The 17,003-nt window shown below is 47.5% G+C and overlaps 1 protein-coding gene across 1 annotated transcript; it reads right to left on the bottom strand.

Annotated features, from left to right (window-relative positions):
• Positions 1-1,363: 1,363 nt before the first annotated feature.
• Positions 1,364-8,388, bottom strand: LOC136158962 (putative killer cell immunoglobulin-like receptor like protein KIR3DP1). The gene is made up of 9 exons (XM_065920810.1): positions 8,355-8,388; positions 8,181-8,216; positions 6,760-7,023; positions 5,581-5,877; positions 4,262-4,561; positions 3,247-3,297; positions 2,375-2,497; positions 1,607-1,659; positions 1,364-1,495 (listed from the first exon to the last, which is right to left on the bottom strand). The coding sequence occupies exons 1-9, from the start codon at positions 8,386-8,388 to the stop codon at positions 1,364-1,366; spliced, it is 1,290 nt and encodes a 429-aa protein (XP_065776882.1).
• Between the last annotated feature and the right edge of the window lie 8,615 nt (positions 8,389-17,003).

Raw genomic sequence — 17,003 nt, forward strand, 5'->3', positions numbered from 1 at the left:
GCCCTCCTCTTGGTCGAGCCAAGCCACACCTGTGCCACTAGTTGATAACTTAACAGGCACAAGATTCTCAAATCCTTGGCTTTGATGACAAGAAGCAAAGAAGACAAAATGTGCAAATATCGATGGATTCACACAACATATGTAAAGCCTCCCTGGGGCAAGTGTTCTCTCTGCAGCCCTTCAGTGATCTGGAGTGGAATGTCCAGTAGAATTCTCGGTGATGATGGGACTCTTTAAACATCTGCTCTGTCCAGCACCCTGGCACGTGGCCACAGGATGCTACTGAGCACTTGAAACGTGGTGGGTGTGACTGAAGAACTGAATGCTTTTTTCATATACGTGTAGAGTCATTGTCTGTACCGAGAGGCTTGGTAACTACGTTATAGGCCAGTGCAGGTCCAGACTGAGGGGGATTCTGTTGTCCTGTTTCTACCCCTGGAACCCCAGCAGCCTCAGTGCACATGGCTGGGAAAAGAATGAGGCAGCTTCCTCGATGGCTCAGTAGTAAAGAATCTGCCTGCCAATGCAAGAGACAGGAGAGACGTGGGTTCAATCCCTAGGTCAAGAAGATCCCCTCAAGAAGGTAATGGCTGCCCACTCCAGGATTCGTGCCTGGAGAACCCCATGCATGGAGGAGCCTAGTGAACCTCACACTGTCTATGCCATTGAAAAGAGTCGGACATGCCTGAGTAGAATTAGCATGCACACACCCAGCCTCATATAGGTAGTGGCACCACACTGGATATCTCAAACAGAATATGCTTCATCTGTTTAGTTGGCCAACTAGCATTGCTTTTATTAGTTTTTATGGAAATCATTTTATTTTCAATATAGCACATGTCAATCTTAAACTTCCAGTCTATCTCTCCCCCAACCCTTCCCCTCTGTAACTCTAAGATTGTTCTCTAAGTCTACAAGGCTGTTTCAGTTTTGTAAGTAAGTTCATCCTTGTAAAATGTTGCTGAATAGATATATTATTTATTGGTTTTGTGTTTTTCTTAAACTGAATAATTTGAAGAATCAGCTGGCAGATTTTTTTATGATTTATTGGAATTTTAGATAAAGTAAGATGATCATATTAACCTATCCAATATCTGTGATTGACTATACCATTCCCCAAACAATGAGATAGATAAAATGGAGTCCTAGAAGAGACAGGAGTTTACTTCAAGGTTGTGGGATTTTTGAAGATGATCCAGCAATCTTGGACTCCACTGTTCACCTCAGAGCTGCTGGGCTGCTTTGGAGGAGAAAGAGGAGTGTCCACGGAGGAAGCTCTTCAAAAGGAGATCTAAGTTTTCGATATGTAGCACTCTGTGGGCTCACAGCCTGGGGCCAGGTCAGGGCTCAGCATGGTCTTTCTTTACATTGAATTCTCATAGATACTGGGCTCGGGGAAGGGGTGCATGGGGCTCAGGGGGGTGGGAGTATTCAGTCTCTCAGAAAGGGTCCCAAGGTCCAAGTGAGCATATATCACGTCTTCTGCTGGAGAGTCCTGAGAGGAAGGAGGTGAGAATGATGGACTGAGACGCGATATTTGAAGGCTGGGACATTGGGCGTTGGACGGGCCGATGCTATGGCAAGGGTTTGGGCTGGGAGGACTCACCACGCCACTCACTGCTCGATCTTCTTGGGGCTCTCCTTCCATAATGGCAAGATCTGTGAATGAAAGAGAGTCAAGGATCTTGGGGGTGAAGGCAGTTATCCCAGACCTCTGTAACTTGGATGGGGACATTAAAGCCAGAAAAAGGCAAGGGTTTGCCCCCTGTTGCTGAGTCTGTCTACTCCAATTAATAAATCAAAAACAAAACATTCCATCTACAAGCCGATCCATTCACGGACTATCTCAGGAGCCTGTGCAAACCCACAGACCCATCCTGCGTCTTCTGTTATGGACCATTCTCTTCTGCATATCAGCAAATTCCCAAGATCATGTAGGGGAGAAGAACAGATGGTTTTGGTTGAAGAGAAGAACATGGCTTGGAATGTCCTTGGTGTCCAGAGATTAAGTGTCCATCTTCCAGTGCAGGCAGCCTGGGTTCTATCCTTGGTGGGTGATCTATGATCCTATGTGTCTTGAAGCAACTAAGCCCCACGTGCTGCAACAGCTGAGCGCACGAGCTCTGGAGCCTGAACCACACCCCAGACTGCAATGAGGATCCCCCATGCCTCTGCAAAGACCTGATGCAGCCAAGAAGAAATCAACAGATATTTTCATAAAAAGAACAGGATTCCATGGGGTTCTGGAAGATGTTCCCTCAGAGATAACACTGGAAACCAGTTTTAACCTGCGCGAAGTGAAAACCTCATTCTCTGCTATGAGCCCACCTCCCCCTGGGTCAGATGGTGCTGAGCTCACCACCTTCAGGCTTACGATTTGGGGTAGAACACCAGTGACAGACAAGAGCAGCGAGGAGGATGCTGGTAGAGGTCAAGGCTATGGCAAGCCCAAGGATGACGTACAGCGCACTGGAGCGTTCTTGAGGAAGCCCTGCCTCTGCCAACAAACAAACGGAAGGCCTGGTTTTTCATTGCATACACTGTGCCCCTACACACTGGAGTTATTATATCCTTGCATCAAACTGTCTGCATCTCTCAACCTGATCACTTATGGTCTCCACTTCCCAGGAGGTACCAAAGCATCCAGGAGAGATGCTAGCAGTGGATGAAGTAAAGAGACCGTGCAAGACCAGCAGAGGTCTGAACCAAGGTCCACTGGGCACCAATGCAGCTTTCTCTGCTCCCTCATGCCAAGGCATGGTGTTTTCCTATGAATGGAGACCCCTTTAATCCTCAATACATTTCACCCTCATCCACATATACCTGGAACGGAATCCTCAATAAGATATGACTCTTTTTTTTTTTTGATATGACTCTTTTATTTCTGAATGTGGAATGCTTTGTTCATAAAACACTAACAGAGGAATAACATATTTAAGGTGCTCCCTCAAATTCTCCACTTGTCACCCCCATCCATCCCCTAAGATTCTGGTGGAGAGAGGGTCAGCATCTCCCTTAGGTGTGGGATCAGGTCACTCTGACCAATTATTTTCAATTTAGAAATTCCCGGTCCCAGGATCTCTGTGCCCCCTCTGGTTCTCATGCAGACCACAGTCTCAAATGTTTACTTGAGACGGATGTTGAGAAGCTCAGCATCACAGTGCTGGGAGCTGGCAGAGCCAGCACTCACAGAGGACCCCTATGTCTTCTCAGAAATTTGCTGAGATAGGAGACCTTCTTGCTTACCTTCTGTGGTGTGTGCATCCATGGGTGAAGGGCAAGTACTTGTAGTGGAACCTAGGAGAAAAAAGACAGAAGGGGTAACCTTCCTCACCCCACCAAAGGAGGACTGTTCTTTCTGGAAGGTTGACCTCCTGCCTGTGCTTGACTCTGTGATCCCTCAGAGCACTGATGGGGAAAGGGAGAGCTTCTGGTTCCTCCCCATGAATGTATTGAGTAGACCCACCAGACTGGAGAAGAGATGGTGAAAGGAGGTGGAAAGATTATCCCTGGTGAAGAAAGACAACTGTAAGCAAGAGACATTATTGCTGCTCCAGGACTGAGAATCTATGTTCCTCAATTGGGAAATCACCTGTATATCAGAGGTGCCTCTGGGAAAACATTAAGTGCAAGGACCCAATGCAATCTCTGATCCTCCCAAATGAGCCCAGCCTCTCCTCCTCCTGGGTCTACCCTGACCCTTTTCTTTATTTGCCTGGATAGACAGGATTCTGATGAGAAGCATCCATACAGGAAGTAGACGAGAGTTGAGATGCCACCGACCATCTCTCTTTCTCTCTGGTTCTCATTGCCTCTATTTCTCCAGAAGCCCTAAGTTTCCCCTGACACCAGCACAGGGCCCTTGAGATAGTCGCAGTGATAGAGTAAGATGTTATGGAAAAAGCCAAACAGACTTCTTGGCCAACACAAAGTGATTTAGTTTACTGTAAAGCAGGGGACACTTCTTGGCACTCTGGAAACAAGCATACTGCAGTGTGTTGCTGTTGCCTCCTTCAGGGGACCAGCTTTTGTCAGAATTCTTCACTATGACCTGTCAGTCTTGGGCGGCCCTGCACGACATGGCTCATAGCTTCACTGAGTTACACAAGCACCTTCATCACGACAAGGCTGTGATTCATGAAGGGGAGATAGTGAAGGACAGTGGAGTCTGCGGAGCTGCAGCCCCAAGGTCGGAAAGAGTTGGACACAACTTAGCGACAGAAGAGCAACAAGAAAGCTGGACCAGGAGGAGGGTCCTCACCTGTGACAGACCGGAGCAGGGGGTCTCTGGGGGCTGACCACGCGTAGGGAGAGCGAGTGAAGGAGCCGTAGCATCTGTAGACCCCGCAGTGGGCTGGTGTCCCAGGACCCAGAGGGAACTCAGCTTGGAGGGCTCCGCGGGGGCCCCGCCCTCCAGCGAGCGGGTGCCCAAGGTTCTCCCCCTCCCTGAGCAGATGGAACTGGTCAAAGGCAAGCTCGGAGCTGCAGAGCAAGGTCACGTTCTCTCCTGACCTCACCACGGAGCCCACATGGGCTGAGAGAGAGGGTTTCTTTGACAGACCTGGAAGGAAGCGACCTTGATATTAAAGCATAAAGTAACTCTCGTCCTAAATTTAGAATTAGAGCCCGAAGTGTGTAACAAGAGAGCGCTGCAATGAGAGGCCGCCCACAACCAGGAGAGAAAGACCCACAGCAAGGAACACCCATCACAGAGAAAAATTCAAACATAACTTTAATAATGGCCTGTCATTTACTATCCTTTCTCTGAAAAGAAATATGTATATATGAACAACTAAATCAGTCTTATGTACAAGAGGAATTAGCAATATCATAAATCAATTAGACTTCAACAAAAATGAATAAGAAAAAATATACTTTAAAATCAACGAGAAGTGGGGTTCTCTTGAAAGATGGAACCTACTAGGTTCCGCTGGGACCATCAGAAAACATGGTACTGACCCAGAAAAAGACATTATCGCCGGGAGATTGCCAGAATCTCATTGGATCTTTGACTACCTCAAACTTGAGGGAGAGTTCAGCGCTGCCCTGCCCACCCCCAGGGGCTGGAAGGGACTCCATAGTGGGGAGGGTTGGCAGGGAGAACTCCTTCCTCTTTGTGCAGAAGAATGCATTAAACCACAAGGCTGAGCAACTTCAAGGTGTCGAACTCTGTCCTGACCACCCAGGGCCCAAACTGCAAGGATGTCTGGTACCACAGAGCTCCTGACAGAGGAAGGGAGCTCTGACATGAAACTGGGAAACCAGCCCCTTAACCAACCATCGTTGGCTGCCTGAGCTGGGAACTACCTGGGTCCCTGCTGTGGTACATTTTTCTCCATTGTTCATTCTTTCAATTTCTTGCTCCTTCACTCTGTCCCCGGCTGTGTCTTCTCTTTAGCACATGGCAGGTACTCTGTTCTCTTTTCCTTCCATGTTCACACCTCCTCTCTCTCTGGTTTGTTCCTTCTCCTGAGTGTCTGTCTCTGCACACCTGTCATTCTCTCCCGGTACTGATGCTGGACTGGATAACATACCTTCTGTGACACAGACAGCAGAAGGGACTGGTCTGGACACACTCACCTGTGATGATGATGTCCATGGGGTCACTGGGGGCTGACCACTCAAAGGGGGAACGGCTGAGAGAGCCGTAGCATCGGTAGGTGCCCTCACTCCCCGAGGTCATGGGGCCAATGGAGAAGTCAGCTGCGGCATGCCCGCCCGTGAACGTCTCTCCAAGTCTCTGGAAATGCCCTGTGCTGTTTCCCTGGTGCAGGATAAACTTGTCAAACAGCGGTGAGTGACAGCGAAGGGTCACATTCCTTCCCTCCTGCACTAGGGGGCCTGGGTGGGCTGAAATGGAGGGTTTTGTGAACACACCTAGGAGCAAAGAGGTTGTGAGCTTCAGTGAGACACCCCGCCTCGGCGCTTCCGCTGACATCTGAAGGTGTGAGAAATGTCCCTGTGAACCAGCAGAGCCAATTACCCTTCCTGTGTGTTCTGTTGCATTCTCTCTAGCCTTGTTCTCAGGCTCTGCCTCATGCTTTTCTGTTTCTGTTTGCTCAAGACCTCCAGCCTCCTCTGTGTTTATTCTAAACTCTTTAGCTGTTGAATCTGCTCTCAGCTTCATGCATGCATGCTCTGTCACTTCAGTAGTGTCTAACTCTGTGGGACCACATGGACTGTAGCCCGCCAGGCTCCTCTGTCCATGAGATTCTCCAGGTGAGAATATTGGAGTGGGTTGCCATGATATCAGCCTCTGCCCACCCCTAATTTGCATTTGAAGGGCTGGGGTGGTACTGAGGATGCATACCCTGTCTCCCTTCACATACATCTCTTATAACGTGGGTGATGACTCGCATCATTGGGAAGGCAGTGGAGGAAAAATGGAACTCATTTGTGACCCCACATCATGCCTCTGGATTCATTTTTGAGACTCCTCCCTCGGGCTCCAGCTCCTTCACAGGGGACTGTAGCTCCCTACTGGGTGGCAGGTGCTGGATCAGGGTCGCTCCCATCCTCCCTGCTGGCAGGCAGAGGCCACATCCTGTCTAACTAATGCCGAGGGATGCTTCTCCTTTTTGCACTGGAGCACCCCACCCATCTATTCAACACCCTGAGTTTAAACTCTCAGAGTGGGTTCTCTTTCACTGGTTCGCTCCTGGCTGGGAATCCGGAGTAGCCTTGGGTGCACTGGCATGTGGACCTAGGGTAGGATTGCCTGCAGGCTCGACCGTCCCGAGCTGGCTGGACCCCTCCTACCTGTGACCACAATCTGCAGGGGGTCACTGTGTGGGGACCGGTAGCCTCCAGAACACGTGTAGGACCCGGCATGTTCTCTGGTCACAGGGCCAAGGGTGAAGTTGTTGATATGATGTCCCAGGAGCTCGGGCAAACTGGTCCCATTCCTTTTAAACAGTCTGAATCTCTTAAGTGGAGAACGGGACTGACACTGAAGAGTCACAGTCTCTCCTAAGGGAACCACGGGGCTTGGCCAGGCTGACAGAGAGGGCTTCTCATATGCACCTAGGAGAGATGGAGGCACAGGCTTTGAGAGGAAAATAGGAACAGTCTCCCCTTCCCCCTGCCCTCATGGGTGCTTCCCCTTCAATTCTTCCAACTCTCCTCCCCTAAACTGCATCAACTTGATGCTCAATGATACCTAGGATTGGGGACAGACAGAGACACAGTCAACCCAGGATGGACATAATGGAGACTCTAAAAATATGATGCTGGGGAATGATTATTCTCAGGAGTAGAATCATTCCTTGGGTTGCCAAAAGTTTGAGAAACTTTCTCTCAAAACACAAAACACTGGGGATTCCCTGGCAGTTCAGTGGTTAGGACTCAGCACTTTCTCTACCAAGGGACCAGGTTGATCCCTGATCAGGGAACTGAGATCCTGCAAGCTGCATGATGGAGGCTAAAGAAAACATCACAGAGAAGTTGATGCATGGAAAAGAAGTGAAAGGACTTCCCTGTTGCATTGTTGTAGCTCAACCGGTACAGAATATTCCTGCAATGCAGGAGAGCAGGGTACAACCTCTCCGCTGGCAAGATCCCCTGGGCAAGGAAATGGCAACGCCCTCCAGTATTCTGGCCTGGAGAACCTCTTGGACAGAGGACCCTGCTGCGCTCCAGTTCATGGAGTCGGAAAGAGTTAGATATGACTGAGTGACTAACAGTAACACAACTAAGAAGAGAAAAAGCCGCTTGACTGAAAAGAAGGATGGAAACCATGAACCCCGCACCTTTGTTAGCTAGCCTCCATCAAATGTGGGGACATATCCAGGTGGCTCTGCCTGACGCCCAGCCCCTCCCCTGGGGTCAGCTCTAGCGGGTGGTCCTGCAGATCCTGTGGTGAATGACCAGTTGGAGATGCCGTCTTTTTGGAGAGGGGTCTGTGGGCTGCAGGTCTCGCTCCTTCTCATGATAGAAATGGCACTCAGGGGGCCCAGCTCCCAGCTCCCAGACTTCACACTGTCCCTTCAGGTTCAGAGTCCAGAGCTGGGCTAAATTCTGGGGAGAGTGAAGTGAGTATCCAGGCCAAATGGAGCACCTGGTATCCACAGGGCTCTCAGCTCTCACTGTACTGACAGGGGTCCCACCCTGCCCCCCAGTGTCATCTGCCTCAGCCCCGCCTGCTCTGCTCAACACAGAAGTGAGGGATGGGGAGGACTCACCCACAGCTGCCCAGATCCTCAGACTCACACAGAATCCTAGAAGGAAAAGCCCGTCAGAGATGCCTTGTCCTGGTGGACCCCACGCTCCTTGCACCCTCATCCAGGGAACCTGGTCAGTGGTGTGGAGACCCCCGATTTCCATAACCCTCTCCTACCGGGTCTTTCCAGACTCACCGAGACTCAGGAGGCTGAGGAGTGTGGGGCACATGGCTCTGCTTCTGTGAGGCAGGAGGCAGGACTGAGCAAAGCTGACCGAGTCACAGGATGCGGAAGGCGGGCGGTGTTGTTCATACAGTCAGCCTGGTGCAGGTCACAGGGGAAGATGGGCAGCCTCTTCTCACGCCAGGGATGGAAGGCTGAGGTGAGCCTCGTCACTGAGCAGGCCTCGTGACCTGAGCGTCAATTTTGTTTCGCTAAACTCTATGAACGTAGGAGGATTTGAACAGGTCTTGCTGCCTCAGGAAGTAGTAACGGTGATTGAGTGTATACCGTGTCGGTGGTGGTGGTTAAGTCGCAGAGTGGTGTCTGACCCCTGCGACCCCATGGACTGTATCCCACCGGGCTCCTCTGTCCATGGGACTGCCCATGCAAGAAACCTGGAGTGGGTTGCCATTTCCTTCTCTAGGGGATTTTCCTGACCCAGGCATCAAACCCGGGTCTCCTGCATTGCAGGCAGATTCTTACCAACTCAGAGGCTTAATTTCTATGAATATCTTGTTTGAAGAAAGATTGACTCAATTCCTTTCCTTCTTTTGATGATGAGTTCTACTTCAGTTGTGAAGGTCTGGGAATTCCCTGGTGGTCCAGTGGCTACTCCCTGACTTCACTGCTGAATGCCCAAGTTCAATCCCTGGTTGGGGAACTAAGATGAGATCCCCTGAGCCATGAAGCCCAGCCAAAAAAAAAAAAAAAAAAAAGCAGTGTTACTAACTGCTTACTGTGTAATGGTAACCACAGGAGAAAAAAAAAAGAAAAAACACCACACTGATTTATTTTCAGCAAAGATTTCTAAGGCCTCTCTGCTCTTGAATTTAAAAGAATTTTTTTTTTCAATTATGTAACCTGGAATTCATTTTCCTGTTTGACATGTTGTTACTCATTCTCCATAAAACAAACCATGGGGTTCAGTGCAGAGAAAACAACTCTAATTAATATGTATCCTCAATCAGAATGTCCAAAAATTCCAATAATCCCCTCATGCTTTTACTTAAGAGATGGTATGTTGCCCTGATAAAATAAAAATTCTTTAAAAGATGATCTTCATAAGAAATATAGCCCTTCTGAATAAATCCAGCATTTGTCATGCAGGATAATTTCCCCAAACTCATGATAAATATCATTACCCTTAACTCTTTGCAGAAGAGAAATCACAGGTGCCCACTTTGTATTTCAGGCTCAGTGCAGGTTGCCAATTAAGGACTCATTAATAGAGACTTTGATTCTGCATTCTCATAAGAGAAGGAGACATGTCTATTATGGCTCTTTGAACATTTTGTAAAAATTCTGAGGTGGAGTATACGTGATTAAGAAACTAACTGTTAGTTTCAGGCGTACAACAAGGTGATTCAGTTATACACAGACATGCATCTAATTCTTTTCAAATTCTTTTCCCACTGAGCTAGTTACGGAATATTAAGCAGAGTTCCCTGTGCTATCCAGTAAGTCCTTTTTGGTCATCCATTTTAAATATAGCCATGTGTATATGTCAAAGCCAAACTGCCAATCTATCCCTCCCCGCACCCACCATCCCACCTGGTAACCAGAAGTTCATTCTCTGTGAATCTGTTTTGTAAATAAGTTCATTTTCTTAGATGTCACCAATAAGCGATATCATGTGATATTTGTCTTCCCCTGACTATTCTTTTTATCTGAAATTATTTCCTGACTATGAGTGGAAATTTTGCACACACACACTCTCTCTGTCTCTCTTCCTTTCCAATCCAAGGACCACACGTGTACACAAAAAAATGTGTGCAAAATGATTGTGGGTTTCTTTGGGGGGTGGAATTGTTTTGCCAGAAAATGTGGACAACCTTGCTTTGTACATAAAAATGTGTAAAGTAGAGACTTCCAAGCTCCAGAATGCTTGAGTGAGGGACGTGTCCTCAACAATCAGTTCCAAACCAGGACAAAATTGTCCATCTGTTTCAGGATTCCAAGGGCAGACACAAACCCAGGTCAACATTTGTTCATGGACATGATAGAACCTCAGTAAGGGCTGTGATTCTGTACCAATTTGCTAGGAGTGGGGATGCTTAGATTAGTTATGCTCCCTAGGTAATAAATCTGGTCTACTCTTGATTATTATGTGTGTAATGGAGTGTGAATACAGTCAGGGTTCTTAAATTTCCTTTTATTTACTTAATATCATGCTTCAAAATTGATCTGTATTCTTTGTCGTTTCAGTTTCTGCATTTTTACTGCCATGTACTCTTTCATTGCAGATATATAAACTGCAAATGTGTTAAAATTAAAAAACATTATTGGAGTTTAGTTCAAATCTTCTGTACAGTAAATTGGTTCAGCTTGACCAGTGTATTCTTTTCCATTATGATTTACAGCAAGATACTGAATAGAATCCACTGTGCCATACTGTAGGACCTCATTGTTTATGCCTTTTATGTATAAATAGATTTCATCTGCTAATCCCAAGCTCCCAATCCTTCCCTCCTTGGCAACCACAAGCCTGCTCTCTTTGTCTGTGAGTCTGTTCCTGTTGCACTGATACGTTCCTTGTAGATTCGACATATGGGTGATATCACATGATAATTGTCTTTGTCTTTCTGTCTTACTTCACTTACTATGTTAATCTCCAGGTCCATCCATGCTGCTGCAAATCTCATGATTTCATTTTTTCAATGTCTGAGTAGTATTCCATTGTGTGTGTGTGTATAGGCATATTCAACATCCTCTTTATCCATTCATCTGTCGATGGGCATTTAGGCTGCTCCCATGTCTTAGCTATTGTACGTTGTGCTGCTGTGAACACAGGGGTGCACAAATCTTTTCAAAGTATAGTTTTTTTTACAGGTATATACTCGGGATTGGAATTGTTGGATCATATGGAAACTCTGTTTTTACTTTTTGAGGAACTTCCATATTGTTTTCCACAGTGGCTGAACCAGCTTATACTCCCCCAACAGTGTAGGAGGGTTTCCCTCTTCTACACATGCTCTCCAGCATCTATTATTCATCAACTGTCTAATGATGGCCATTCTGATCGGTATGAGGTGGTACCTCATCACAGTGTCAGTTGGCCTTTCTCTACTAATGAGCAATGCTGAGCATCTTTTCATACGCCTGTTGGCCATCTATGTATCTTCCTTTAAACCACAGATATGAATTGTGAGAGTGACGTCTACGGATTTTGTCTAAAATGAATGACACCTCCTCCAATGTCTCATGAATGTGTTCTGAGTCCAACCTCATGTTTTTGTTATAGGACAAGGTGATGAGGTCTTTGGGCAAGGAATAGTGACTTTATTTGGAAAGCCAGCCAACCAACAAGATGGTGAACTCATGCCCCAAAGAATATTCTTACCTGAGTTAGATGAGCTTTTTTCGGGGGAGAGGGAGTGTCAAACAGTATTTAATGAATATAAAACAACCCTAGCCCATGGGGAAGAAAATTCCAAGAAGAGAAAACAATACATTAAATACCCACCTGTGAACTCACACTTTCACACACACACACACACACACACACACTAAACTGGGAGAAGATGTGACTGGTTATTGCAAACTTTTGTTTAATTAATTAATGGCTGAGCTGGGTCTCCGTCACTGGGCACAGGCTTTCTCTAGTTGCAGGAAGTGGGGGCTGCTCTTTGCTGTGTGCAGGGTCTTTCATCACCATGGCTTCTCTTGTTGTTGAGCACCCGATCTACATACATGGGCTTGTGGCCCATGAGCTTAGCTGCCCCGAGGCACGTGGAACCTTCCTGGTCCGGAGATCGAGTCAGTGTCCCCCACATAGGCAGGAACATTCCCAGCCACTGGACCACCAAGGAAGTCCTCTTGCAAGCTTTTTCTCCCATAATTTATTTATTTTTAATTGAAGGACAATTACAATACTGTGATGGCTTCTGCCATACATCAACACAGATCAGCCATAGGTATACTTACGCCCACTCCACTGTGGAAAACTTTTAATGCTGAAATCCTTTGTTCTCGCAGCTGTGCATGCAGGTCTGATCATAATGTCCCTTTAAGAACAAAAGGTTCTGTCTTTCTGCAACTTTTTGTCTCTATAAGTATGGGAAAGTGTTGTACCTATCAAGTTCAGAGCCTTGAGAATAGTGTCAGTCCCTCAGACGTGTCTGACGCATTGGATTGCAACCCTGTGAACTGTAGCCTGCCAGGCTTCTCTGTCCATGGAGTTCTGCAGGCAGGAATACTGGAATGCATTGCCATTTCCGTCTCCAAATACTGCAGGCCAACTGCAGCATACTCCCTGATGGACTATGTACTCACTTGCACATTCCAACTCTGCATACGGTGTTTTCACACAGGCACCTTGAAACGGCCCAAAAGAGGGTCAGTCCAGACGGTGGGTTTGTGGAAGGTCCCTGGAAGGAGGTCAAAGGCTAAGACCCAGGACCTCCCCACCCCTCACTCCCGAGCTCAGCTCAGGAGCCCTTCCAGGATTCACCAGTGTCACTCTAGAATCCCAATGCCCCCACCTTGCCCCCGATCAAGTTCCCTGGGCTCAAGTGAGACATGGGTCCCGGGAGCCCCGGGAGGACTCACCTGCAGGGTTCGGGTCCTCTGGCCCAGACTCTGCCCTGGAAGTGAGAGATTTGCCACCAAAAGCTTGGGCTGATTCTCTCCCCATCAGGATCCCTGGCCCCTTCAGCCGCCCGAGCCCTGACATTCCTGTGAACTGGGGGTGAGGGGTGGGTGTCCCACGCCCTCCTGTGGTCCCCTCCTGCCCTCCACAATTGGCCGAGGCAGAGAGGCGCAGAGAGGATGGAAGGCACGTCTGCAGCTCTGAGCACCCAGCCTCCCTGCCCCCGCCCTGTACAGATGAGGAGACCACAGGGCCCTAGAGGACAAACAGGATGTTGCCCCTGGGATGTTGCCACCCCTTGGGGTTCCCATGGCTGGGGATCCGAAGCAAGAGGGCGGCCCCTCCATGGATCTGGCAAGGATATCTCCAGGCAGGGCTCAGGACGCATCTCGGCCCAGACCTGAGGTTTCACCTCTTTCTCTCTGCCCGCTCTGACCACCTGCTCTAGACAGTGGGACCCAGGTTCTCGTCCTGAGTCAGCCCTGGACAGTCTGGCTCCAACTAGGACTCAGAACTTTATTTTCCCAGTCCCCTCCAGAAATGGAATTTACTTCTCGTCTTCGGTCAGTTCATAAATTATTTCAGAGCACCTACTGTATACCAGGCAGTGGTGCCACAGAGCAGAAATACACCCACGACCCAGGTAGACCCATCTTCTGTAGGTGCCTGAAGAATTCAGATTCTGCAGAATGTGGGCATAAATGCCAATATTCAATTATTTTCTCAAAAGATATATGAGAATAACTGGAGCCCACATCTACATTGTCAACATTCAATACAATGAAGATCATGGCATCTGGTCCCAGCACTTCATCGCAAAAAAAAAAAAAAAAAAAAAAAAAATTAAATTAGTGAAACAGTGGAAACTGGCATAATTTCTTTTCTTGGGTTCTAAAATCACTGCTGACAGTGACTGCAGCCATGAAATTAAAAGACACCTGATCCTTGGAAGAAAAGTTATGACAAACCTAGACAGCATATTAGAGGGAAGAGACATCACTTTGCCAACAAAGGTCTGTATAGGCAAGGCTATGGCTTTCCCAGTAAGCATGTACAGATGGGAGGAAAGAGAAAGTCAAAGTGAAAGTTGCTCAGTCGTTTCCAACTCTTTGTGACCACATGGTCTATACAGTCCATGGAATTCTCTAGGCCAGCACACTCGAGTGGGTAGCCTATCCTTTCTCAGGGGTCTTCCCTACCCAGGAATCGAATTGGGGTCTCCTGCATTGCAGGAGGATTCTTTACCAACTGAGTGATCAGGGAAGAACTACAGATGTGAGAACTGGACGTAAAGAAGGCTGAGTGCTGAAGAAATGATGCCTTCTGACTGTGGTGCTGGAGAAGATTCTTGAGAGTCCCTTGGACTGTAAGGAGATCACACCAATCAATCCTAAAGGAAATCGATCCTGAATATTCATTGGAAGGAGCGATGCTGAAGCTGAAGCTCCAATCTCTGGACCACTTGATGCAAAGAGCCAACGCATTGGAAAAGCCCCTGTTGCTGGGAAAGATTGAGGGCAGAAGGAGAAGAGCGCGACAGAGGGTGAGATGGTTGGATGGCATCAGTGACTCAGTGGACATGCGTCTGAGCAAATTCCGGGAGATGGTGAAGAAGAGGGAAGCCAGATGTGCTACGGTCCAGGGGGTCGAGAAAGTCAGACGTGATTTAGTGACTAAAAAGCAACAACGTATACACTGTAATTGAGGGAATAGCTGTTTGAGGAGGTGGGGAGCCACGGGGTAGGAGCGAGTACATTCCAGAGAGAAAAGAGCATTCCTTAGAACCTTGGGTACTCGGGGACTTTCTGAGGGGGGCAGGGGGAGTTGGTGGTTGTCATGTCAGGTGCTATCCGCTGTGCAAGGATGTTCAATTTTCTTTTGGAGAGAAATGGAATATATAAGCAAAACACTATGATAAAATTTATAGAGGTCATATTATATTAGCTGCTATGGAGAAATGGGAAGTGAGAGAAAATTGCTCGGTTGTGTCCAACACTTTGTGACCTCGTGGACAACACAGTCCATGGAATTCTCCAGGCCAGAATATTGCAGTGGGTAGCCTTTCCCATCTCCAGGGGATCTTCCTAACCCAGGGACTGAACCCAGGTCTCCCACACTGCCAGTGGATAATTACCAGCTGAGGAGTGTGTCAATTGTATACAAGTAGAGTTTAAATTAAAACTTTTTTATTTAAAAAGAAATAATGATTGATCTTCAATGATCTCAATATGGGTGTGTCAACCAGCATTCTTAATGATTTATGTGGATTTTTCATATTAAAATTACCCCAGGATAAGGCAAAAATCCATTAACAAGTGATAGAAATTATAGAGTCTACCTTTTTGCCTACTTTTGGTTGGGAGTAGAAAAGGAAATTGAGTCTGAGTGTTCTGAGAAGAGCTGATATAAGAGAGCACACAAATGTTAAATGGCCCATTTTCTTAGTGAGTGTGTGTGTGTGTGTCTGTGTGTGTGTTTAACTGCACCAGTATCATTGGGAGGGAAGAAAAGGTGAGACCTGAGATTGGGGGGTGGGGTCACCTCTGGAGGACCATGAGCAAGCTTGAATTCAGATAGAAGAGTTTGGAGTTTGCCCTGAAGATGTGGGTACCATGGAAGGATTTGGGGCAGAAAGCAGATTCTGAAATATGAGTTAGAAAGATGAAATGTGGAGGGTGAACTGGAGCTGGGAGTGTTGGTCTGGAGGTGAGAACCCAGGGAGGTTATGGCTGGGACCCAGCTGTGGCTGTGGGCTGGACTATGTGGACAGAGAGGACAGCAGGGGTCAGGGGCACCCTGGAGGCTGAATTCCTTTACTGCGTGATTGAATACCAGATGTAAGAGTGGAGGAGTAAGTGTGACCTTCACTCCCTGCCTTGGTTGGGTGGAGGCACCAGCGATGCCCTCAGAGACCTGGTGAACCGCAGGGTGGGGGAACAAGGAGGGCGGAGTAGTTTTGCAAAGTACACTCTGCTCTCACAGGAGAACACAGCGCTTCCTCCTTGGCCCAGAGGGCAGGCTTTTCTTCTCTCAGTGACAGGCCAGGGTATGTAAGAAGCAGGATGTGTCTCTGTCCCCTTGAGGTGAAGCATGTGAGTCATTTCTGTCCCTTCAAAGCATCCTTTGATGCTGCATGTTGCTCTCCTCTTCATCCAACAGAGACTCCAGGATTCAGAGTAGAATGGTCCTCATTAGAGTTCCTGATCATGGACAGTGGCATATATTAATACATGTAAAATATTTCCATGAAGTGATATAAAGATAAGAGAGCATTATTTTTAAGCTGCTAAAGTCTGCCTGCTAAAGTCATCAACCTCTTCAGGAAGTGGTATTGCCACCATTGAAAACTATAGATGTATCTATCTATCTATATATCTTCATGGAGAATGAAAGGCAAACCAATCTAGTATCCTTGCTTGGAGAATCCCATGGACAGATGATCCTGGAGATTATGGTCAAAAGGGTCACAAAACATTGGACAGGACTGTGGGACTAAGCACATGTATCGTCTATCTATCCAGTGTCCTTGGGTTATAACTGGTACACAACCCTGCGGTGTACAAGCTAAAGACTCGACTTACATCTGTAATGAAAAGCCTACATTTTCACATATGTCACACAGCAGTGTGGTATATGCTCTCTCACAGTAGCAACAAGAAACAGAACTCCAGGCTGTCTTCACTTCTAGCGACCCTGACATTTCTCTTAGTAAAAGAGTTCTTGGGCAGTTGAGTTCTAAGCCAGGAGAAAGATCACACACACAGAGCTCAATAAGCAACTAAGGCTCCGTGGAGCTTGACCTTTGTCCCATTTGCCAGCTCAGTTCCCACCGGGGTCCTCATGGTGTTATCCTTCAGCCCTCTGCTTGGGTGAGCCAAGCCACATCGTGCCACCAGTTGATAATTTAAAAGGCACAAGATGCTCAAATCCTTTGCTTCAGTGAAAAGAAGCAGAAAATACAAAACGTGCAGTTATTGATGGATTCACACAACACATGCAAAGCCTCCCTGGGGCAAGCATTCTCTCTGCAGGCC

Source organism: Muntiacus reevesi, chromosome 2 (genome assembly GCF_963930625.1).
Source record: "Muntiacus reevesi chromosome 2, mMunRee1.1, whole genome shotgun sequence".
NCBI lineage: Eukaryota > Metazoa > Chordata > Mammalia > Artiodactyla > Cervidae > Muntiacus > Muntiacus reevesi.